This window comes from Oncorhynchus mykiss, chromosome 7 (genome assembly GCF_013265735.2).
Source record: "Oncorhynchus mykiss isolate Arlee chromosome 7, USDA_OmykA_1.1, whole genome shotgun sequence".
Classification (NCBI taxonomy): Eukaryota; Metazoa; Chordata; class Actinopteri; order Salmoniformes; family Salmonidae; genus Oncorhynchus; species Oncorhynchus mykiss.
Genome location: NC_048571.1, coordinates 48,063,009 through 48,071,805, shown reverse-complemented (window position 1 = coordinate 48,071,805; position 8,797 = coordinate 48,063,009). Strand labels below are relative to the sequence as shown.

The 8,797-nt window shown below is 42.8% G+C and overlaps 1 protein-coding gene across 1 annotated transcript; it reads right to left on the bottom strand.

Moving 5' to 3' along the window:
* Nucleotides 1-3,609: 3,609 nt before the first annotated feature.
* Nucleotides 3,610-4,883, bottom strand: LOC110527919 (DNA-binding protein inhibitor ID-1). The gene is made up of 2 exons (XM_021609534.2): nucleotides 4,371-4,883; nucleotides 3,610-4,154 (listed from the first exon to the last, which is right to left on the bottom strand). Exons 1-2 carry the CDS (start codon nucleotides 4,725-4,727, stop codon nucleotides 4,119-4,121), a joined length of 393 nt encoding a protein of 130 aa, XP_021465209.1. The 5' UTR covers nucleotides 4,728-4,883; the 3' UTR covers nucleotides 3,610-4,118.
* Nucleotides 4,884-8,797: the final 3,914 nt, after the last annotated feature.

The window sequence follows — 8,797 nt, the reverse complement described above, 5'->3', positions numbered from 1 at the left end:
AATAAAGAAACCCTTGAATGAGTAGGTGTGTCCAAACTTTTGACTTGTACTATACAGTTGAAGTCAGAAGTTTACATACACCTTAACCAAATACATTTAAACTCAGTTTTTCACAATTCCTGACATTTAATCCTAGTACAAATCCCCTGTCTCAGTTAAGATCGCCACTTTATTTTAAGAATGTGAAATGTCAGAATAATAGTAGAGAGAATAATTTATTTCAGCTTTTATTTCTTTCATCACATTTCCAGTCGGTCAGAAGTTGACATACACTGAATTAGTATTTGGTAGCATTGCCTTTAAATTGTTAAACTTGGGTCAAACGTTTCGGGTAGCATTCCACAAGCTTCCCACAATAAGTTGGGTGAATTTTAGCCCATTCCTCCTGACAGCTGGTGTAACCGAGTCAGGTTTGTAGGCCTCTTTGCTTGCACACGCTTTTTCAGTTCTGCCCACAAATTCCTATAGGATTGAGGTCCGGGCTTTGTGATGGCCACTCCAATACCTTGACTTTGTTGTCCTTAAGCCATTTTGCCACAACTTTGGAAGTATGCTTCGGGTCATTGTCTATTTGGAAGACCCATTTGTGACCAGCTTTAATTTCCTGACTGATGTCTTGAGATGTTGCCTCAATCTATCCACAGAATTTTCCTGCCTCGTGATGCCATCTATTTTGTGAAGTGCACCAGCCCTCCTGCAGCAAAGCACCCCCACAACATGATGCTGCCAGCCCCGTGCTTCACGGTTGGGATGGTGTTCTTCGGCTTGCAAGCCTCCCCCTTTTTCCTCCAAACATAACGATGGCCAAACAGTTCTATTTTTGTTTCATCAGACTAGAAGATATTTATCCAAAAAGTACGATCTTTGTCCCCATGTGCAATTGCAAACTGTAGTCTGGCTTTTTTATGGTGGTTTTGGAGCAGTGGCTTCTTCCTTGCTGAGCGGCCTTTCAGGTTATGTCGATATAGGACTTGTTTTACTGTGGATAGAGATACTTTTGTACCGGTTTCCTCCAGCATCCTCACAAGGTCCTTTGCTGCTGTTCTGGGATTGATTGGCACTTTTCACACCAAAGTACGTTCATCTCTAGTAGACAGAATGCATCTCAGCGGTATGACGGCTGCGTGGTCACATGGTGTTTATACTTGCGTACTATTGTTTGTACAGATGAACGTGTTACCTTCAGGCATTTTTAAATTGCTCCCAAAGATGAACCAGGTCTACTATTTTTTCTGAGGTCTTGGCTGACCCATTATGTCAAGCAAAGAGTCACTGAGTTTGAAAGTAGGCCTTGAAATACATCCACAGGTACACCTCCAATTGACTCAAATTATGTCAATTAGCCTATCAGAAGCTTCTAAAGCCATGATGTCATTTTCTGGAATTTTCCAAACTGTTTAAAGGCACAGTCAACTTAGTGTATGTAAACTTCTGACCCACTGGAATTGTGATACAGTGAATTCTAAGTGAAAGTATCTGTCTGTAAACAATTGTTGGAAAAATTACTTGTGTCATGTACATAGTAGATGTCCTAACCGACTTGCCAAAACTATAGCTTCTTAACAAGAAATTTGTGGAAAGGTTGAAAAAACAAGTTTTAATGACTCCAACCTAAGTGTATGTAAACTTCCAACTGTATATATTTTACTGCAATAAGAAGTATAAAGGTTTTGGAGTGATCTTTGAACTGTAAAGAGTGGTGTAAATCCCAATAACATTGCACAGTGCATGTTTTACACATGACTCCTGTGGTCAGATTGAGACATATAATGTTCTTTGGGTGGTAGCTGAGTTTCAAAGACTGTAGTCCAATGAGCGGCCACATGGGAGCAGTATATTATAAGGCATTCCAAAAAACATAGACTAACAGGCTACACACTTATTGCCTGGCTGGCTACCCACCCACACTCCTAGATAAAGGATGTAATTAAAGCAAATATGCAATGTTGGTTATATCACTGTGTAGGATATGCCCTATCTGTAGCCTATCCAACATTCCGAGGCAGAATTATGTAAGAGGGCTCGTAAACTTCCTCTGAAAGAATGTGTGATTGAAAAGTCAAATCAAATGTGAAAATATCATTGTTGAATGAATATACATATAAAAACACTGGCATGTGGGGCCTCCCGAGTATGGCAGCGGTCTAAAGCACAGCATTGTAGTGCTTGAAGCGTCACTACAGACCCAGATTCGATCCCAGGCTGTATCACAACAGGCCTGTGACCAGGAGACCCATAGGGCGGCGCACAATTGGTCCAGCGCCTTCCGGGTTTTGGGGGGGGGGGGGGGGGGGCTTTACTTGGCTCATCGCACTCTAGCGACTCCTTGTGGTGGGCCGGGCGCCTGCAGGCTGATTTTGGTCATCACTTGAATGGTGTTTCCCCCGACACATTGGTGCAACTGGCTTCCAGGTTAAGCAGGCGGGTGTTAAGAAGCGCGGTTTGGCGGGTCATGTTTCAGAGGTTGCATGACTCAACCTTTGCCTCTCCCGAGCCAGTTTGGAAGTTGCAGCAATGAGACAAGATCGCAATTGGATATCACAAAATTGGGGAGAAAAGGGGGTAAGATAAAAAATAAACACTGGCATTTAATCCACAACTAAGCATAGACCTACAAAACACACATATTTAATTTTAAATAGTCACACTTATTTAGTTTAGTTCTATGTTTCTTAACTCAAATAAAAAAGTGAAAAGTATATATTTATAGCTGTATGTCTCCTATGTGTGGGAATATAATCTATAATAGAGAGCGAGTCTCTTTCTTGGCAGAGCGCCCGGCCCATCTGCGGCCTGGCTCGTGGAGTACTGTTTGTTAATGTTTCAATCAGCTGTGTGTTGAGGAATGTGGAGCTATTTAACCTGAACTTCCCCAGGTGTGCGGAGGCGCCGCTCAGTCTGGGCCCCGTCGCCCTCCCCTGCCCTTGGCACAAAGCTATCACACAAACACAATCACACACTGGCCGTGCCTCAGAACGCCGGGGCTGCAGCTGTGCGCATCGCACCGCAGGGAAATGGGAAAAACATTGCACCAGGGGAGACAGAATAAATATTTTAAAGAATTGCCGATTTAACTCCTGCCTTTCCGAAATAAAAAAGGATCCTGAACTAAAACACAATTATTGATTTCAGTGTTTTATAGTATATCCCAATTTATCTATTTTTGATGAATTCCTGATTAGACCGAATACTTGCCTATACCTTTCCTAATGTGTTTGACAGTGAGTTCATAACATTTTCTATAATTCCGCACATATTTTCTGCATTCTAGTTATCATTGTCAATACCATCAAGACATTTTGACTTAACGCTCAAGACTTCGCGGTGTTATTTGATGTTAACGAGGCCTATAAAAGCAAAGTACAAGTTAAATGTTAAGTCATTATGTAGGCTACCAGCGGTGGTCCAATTTCATTTCAGGAGCTGGGACAGCTAATTCTGAATAGTTAATGACAGTTCAGGGAATGTTTGTTTCCCTCTTCTCTCAGCCTGTACATCATCTTATGTGCACTTGTAAACACTATAGTAAATGTATAATGTCTAACTGTAAATGTGATGTGACGGGGTAATGAAATGTGACACACACACACAGACCATAAACATCAAAAGCCATGTTTAAAATAATTGCCTTATTTTAATAAAAACACCATGAAGGTACATTGTAAAAAAACAACAATATTTTTCACATAGTGTGGCATTGTAATATACAATACATTTTGTCGCTCAGGATACTGAGAAAATGGAATACATTTTATTTTACAAAATTTTGAATTTCATACATGATTTACAAAACGTAAGAGAAACGTTGTCTTTCTTGAGAAAGTCAACACAACAACAGGCGAAGCTGTTAGCAGTAACTGCCATGGTCCCATGACTAACACAGTCTATTACGACCCACTAGTCTCCATGAGATCAGAGACCTCGGGATGGATCGAATGCCTTGAGTGACAGTTCCCCTCTTCTTGAGAATGTCCATCAAAAGTATTTTCTAGCATGGGAGTTTGCAACTCCCTACTTGGCTCAAGGTTTGTTTGTGATCGAATGTCACATAATGTAACCTTGTTCTTTCTTCGCGGTGCTCGCTCTGGAACAATACATGGGGCGATGCTCGGAGAGGTCTAGCGGCACATGATTCTGTCATCCGAGCATCCATTCTGGAGAGAGAAGATAAAAACGTTAGGTCCGTGTTTGCTGTGAAAGTACTTGCCTACTAGTTTCAATGCAACATAACTTTATTCAGTTATAAACCAACTTTACGCACGGCTACAGACTATTCATATTTAGGCTACTTCCAACAGTTAGGTCAGATATTGGGAGACACTAGGTAGCTCTTGCATAAACTCATAAAGGCATGTCAGAGTGATATTTACCTCGACAGTGATGCCTGCCAGCTCTGAATTCAGGGTGGTCAGAGGTGTGCGGGGCACGCTGCTCTGCTGACGACTCTTCTCCGGTTCATCCAGCTCGACCTGCAGGTCCCAGATGTAGTCAATGACGTGCTGGAGGATCTCCACCTTGCTGGCCTTCTTGTTGGTGGGCAGAGTAGGTACCAGCTCCTTCAGCTTGCTGTAACAGCTGTTCATGTCTTGCAGAAAGACGGTCATCTGCTCGTCCAGCAGCGGGATCTTGCATTTGGAGATGGACAGGCTCTGGTCCGCGAGGCACCGCACCATGTCCTCGCTGCCAACCTTACTCTTCAGTGCGCAGGTAGGTCCGACAACCTTCATATTGGCTGAAGGTGTAGCTGTAGTTTCCAAAGATAATAAAAATATGGTGTGTAAAAGCTATAGAGATTAGCAAAGGCTCCAAAAGTATTTTTAGTAGTAATGGGAATATTGTCTCAGCAATGTTGACAGTTCTCAACAACGCACGAGTGTACCGCCTTGAATTTATAAGACTAGGACTTGGGGGCGTGCCCAAACTTGTCCTGTTTGCGGAGCGAGGGCCTATAGCGCAGCCGTGTTAGTGCTAGGACGTTTCACAACTGTTTTCTTAGCCAATGGGAGCCTGCGCCTGATTTTAAGGATTTCGAATATGTTTGAGAGAAGGCGTTACAAATGGAAACAAATGTGTATTTTTACGGGTGATGGGCCTATGTGGGAATCCAGCTGGCCATGGCTTGGGGACTCTGCAGGTGTAGAGTGCCTGGGGACACTGAAGGGTTGGTGTTGTGTATGGCTATGGGGGTATATGTACTGTGTGTCGGATGGGATGAATAGCTGGTTATAATAACCATAGCGCCTGAGACTTGCCCACCCAACAGTTAGAGGGCACCTTAGATGACCACGTTATAAAGGTGCCATAAATCAAGAGATATTCAGACTATGAATAATAACTGGTTTATTACCATTGGGTATGGTGTAATATGATTAAAGTCTATTCAAACAATTAGCTCTATATCTATAACACTCATGTGTGCAATTTATGATTCAGAACTTTACACACAAGGGGGAAAACAACATTCACAATTTAGTGTAGCATTAGTTATTATTTATTATAAAATGTATTTATAGGTCCCGCCTACATGTCTGTCTTTGGCGCACTTTCTCCCGTTATTCACCATAGCTGGCTGAGAATGTGTGTTAAAAGTCACACTAAGCTTTCTTTATACTTACAAACTGCACTTTTTAGCACAGACTCTCTTTTTCCTCTCATAAGGGAAGCCCCTGTGAGCCACTTCACGGATTCCTTCACATGTTCTCCGTGTGTGCTCAGCCTTGTGTGCACATTGAAATTGCATTGCTCTGTTCTGAATCTTTCCCCAGATTGTCTAAACAAGCCAAGGCAGACAGGCAGGCGCCAGCGCCGTGACGTCACCCATTCATCGGAGCCTTGACGCCTGTCAGCCTGGCGCCGAGCGGGCGGTCGCTATGGAGACCTCAAACAACAGGCTCGCACTCCACTGTTCACCTGAGTAGAGCGCCAACGGTCCATGCTATTTCGAATCCTTGGGACGTTGACATTTCAAATATTTAAGATTAGGGTTAGGTAAAGAGTTATGGTTAGGGTATGGACGTCCCAAGGATCCCATAATGCACTAACCACGCGCAAACCCTGAGAATAAACTGGCATCAGAGTTCATAATTCATTTATCACTTTAAATCACTTTGATGAGATTACCGCCCCGCACACCTGCAAACGGTCATTGTCGCCAGTTTACTCAAGCATAGTATTTTAGGAAACGAATAAGAAAGAGAAAGAGCGAGTGCTGTAAAGTGAAACCATGCATTTGTACCGCATTTGTACGCAAATTGATAGGATAAATTGCGGCAGCATTCCTTCACATGAAACTCTATGGAGGCTGTATGTGAATGTCTCCTAAAATCAACACACAGCAGCATAACCAGCTAAATATCTTATATGAAACATGCAGCTTTTCTAAAAGCTAGAATTTCCAAGAAAAGTTTATATCAAAAAGTGTTATACAATTATATAAAATGCAACATTTTAAAACAAATGTAGGAGCTACTGCCGCAAGTTAAAACAGTTCCTTAACTTTGTTCTTACTAATGATAATAGTTAACTTATGTTGAACCCTATAGCAATGGGTTTAGTTAATAAATTGAAATAAACTTTTTGAAGAAGCGACTTATTGCAATTAGCCTATATGTATGCAAATTAGCCTAGATATCACTAGAACAACTATGGAACAAACGAATTAAAAGCAGAAAATAGTCAGTTTAAAGTAATTTTAGCCTACTGTCTTAAACGTAATTTAGTATTGTATTTTTTTGCACTCTGTCCCAGGTTGCAGCTGACAGGGCGGAGGGGGGAAGGGGGAGGGCCGGCTGCCAGAACAATGGGAGTGCGGTGAAGGGATTGTGGGAGAGAATCTAGGCTGGAGCCACAGTGTCTGGAGCGCCCCTCCACTCCCCTCATCCAGCTTTTGTTCAGCTGCAAAAGCTATCAGCACTTCCTATTGACACCAACAATAACTCTACACAGCTGGGCCCTTTTTAGCCTGTTTACAGCACATCAAGGCAAGGACAGAGAGAGGGAAGAGAGAAAAGGGAAGAAACAGATGAGGGGAAAAGAAAAGTGAAGGAAATTAGCTCCTGATTTTAAATGCCCCTCACCACCATCCAACTACCCCAAACCCTGTTTTCCATGGTCATTCATTCATTCATTTGAGTTAATACTGAAATGCAAACAGGCATTTAATTGCCAAATGAATTTTAATGACATATCGTAAAAATCTGATCCCACATTGTATTTAATCTTTGTGCATTGTATTCTGAACGTATCAATGTAAACATGCTATTAGAGCATCTATCAAAAAGGCTGATATGCAACAGTTGCAGTCTGTTGCTTAGAAGGAACACCGTGTATAGTGCAGCAGTGTTTTTTTTTAATTTTTATTTTTTTATTTCACCTTTATTTAACCAGGTAGGCTAGCTGAGAACAAGTTCTCATTTGCAACTGCGACCTGGCCAAGATAAAGCATAGCAGTGTGAACAGACAACACAGAGTTACACATGGAGTAAACAATTAACAAGTCAATAACACAATAGAAAAAAAAAAGGGGGAGTCTATATACAATGTGTGCAAAAGGCATGAGGAGGTAGGCGAATAATTACAATTTTGCAGATTAACACTGGAGTGATAAATGATCAGATGGTCATGTACAGGTAGAGATATTGGTGTGCAAAAGAGCAGAAAAATAAATAAATAAAAACAGTATGGGAATGAGGTAGGTGAAAATGGGTGGGCTATTTACCAATATACTATGTACAGCTGCAGTGATCGGTTAGCTGCTCAGATAGCTGATGTTTGAAGTTGGTGAGGGAGATAAAAGTCCCCAACTTCAGCGATTTTTGCAGTTCGTTCCAGTCACAGGCAGCAGAGTACTGAAACGAAAGGCGGCCAAATTAGGTGTTGGCTTTAGGGATGATCAGTGAGATACACCTGCTGGAGCGAGTGCTACGGATGGGTGTTGCCATTGTGACCAGTGAACTGAGATAAGGCGGAGCTATACCTAGCAAGGACTTGTAGATGACCTGGAGCCAGTGGGTCTGGCGACGAATATGTAGCGAGGGCCAGCCGACTAGAGCATACAAGTCGCAGTGGTGGGTGGTATAAGGTGCTTTAGTGACAAAACGGATGGCACTGTGATAGACTGCATCCAGTTTGCTGAGTAGAGTGTTGGAAGCCATTTTGTAGATGACATCGCCGAAGTCGAGGATCGGTAGGATAGTCAGTTTTACTAGGGTAAGCTTGGCGGCGTGAGTGAAGGAGGCTTTGTTGCGGAATAGAAAGCCGACTCTTGATTTGATTTTCGATTGGAGATGTTTGATATGAGTCTGGAAGGAGAGTTTGCAGTCTAGCCAGACACCTAGGTACTTATAGATGTCCACATATTCAAGGTCGGAACCATCCAGGGTGGTGATGCTAGTTGGGCATGCGGGTGCAGGCAGCGATCGGTTGAAAAGCATGCATTTGGTTTTACTAGCGTTTAAGAGCAGTTGGAGGCCGCGGAAGGAGTTTTGTATGGCATTGAAGCTCGTTTGGAGGTTAGATAGCCAGTGTCCAATGACGGGCCGAAGGTATATAGAATGGTGTCGTCTGCGTAGAGGTGGATCAGGGAATCGCCCGCAGCAAGAGCAACATCATTGATATATACAGAGAAAAGAGTCGGCCCGAGAATTGAACCCTGTGGCACCCCCATAGAGACTGCCAGAGGACCGGACAGCATGCCCTCCGATTTGACACACTGAACTCTGTCTGCAAAGTAATTGGTGAACCAGGCAAGGCAGTCATCCGAAAAACCGAGGCTATTGAGTCTGCCGATAAGAATATG

Coding starts and splice junctions, on each gene's coding strand:
- LOC110527919 (XM_021609534.2), bottom strand. CDS start 4,727: ATGAAGGTTGTCGGACCTACCTGCGCACTGAAGAGTAAGGTTGGCAGC. Junction 4,155..4,370: donor TGGCAGGCATCACTGTCGAG/GTAAATATCACT, acceptor TTCTCTCTCCAG/AATGGATGCTCGGATGACAG.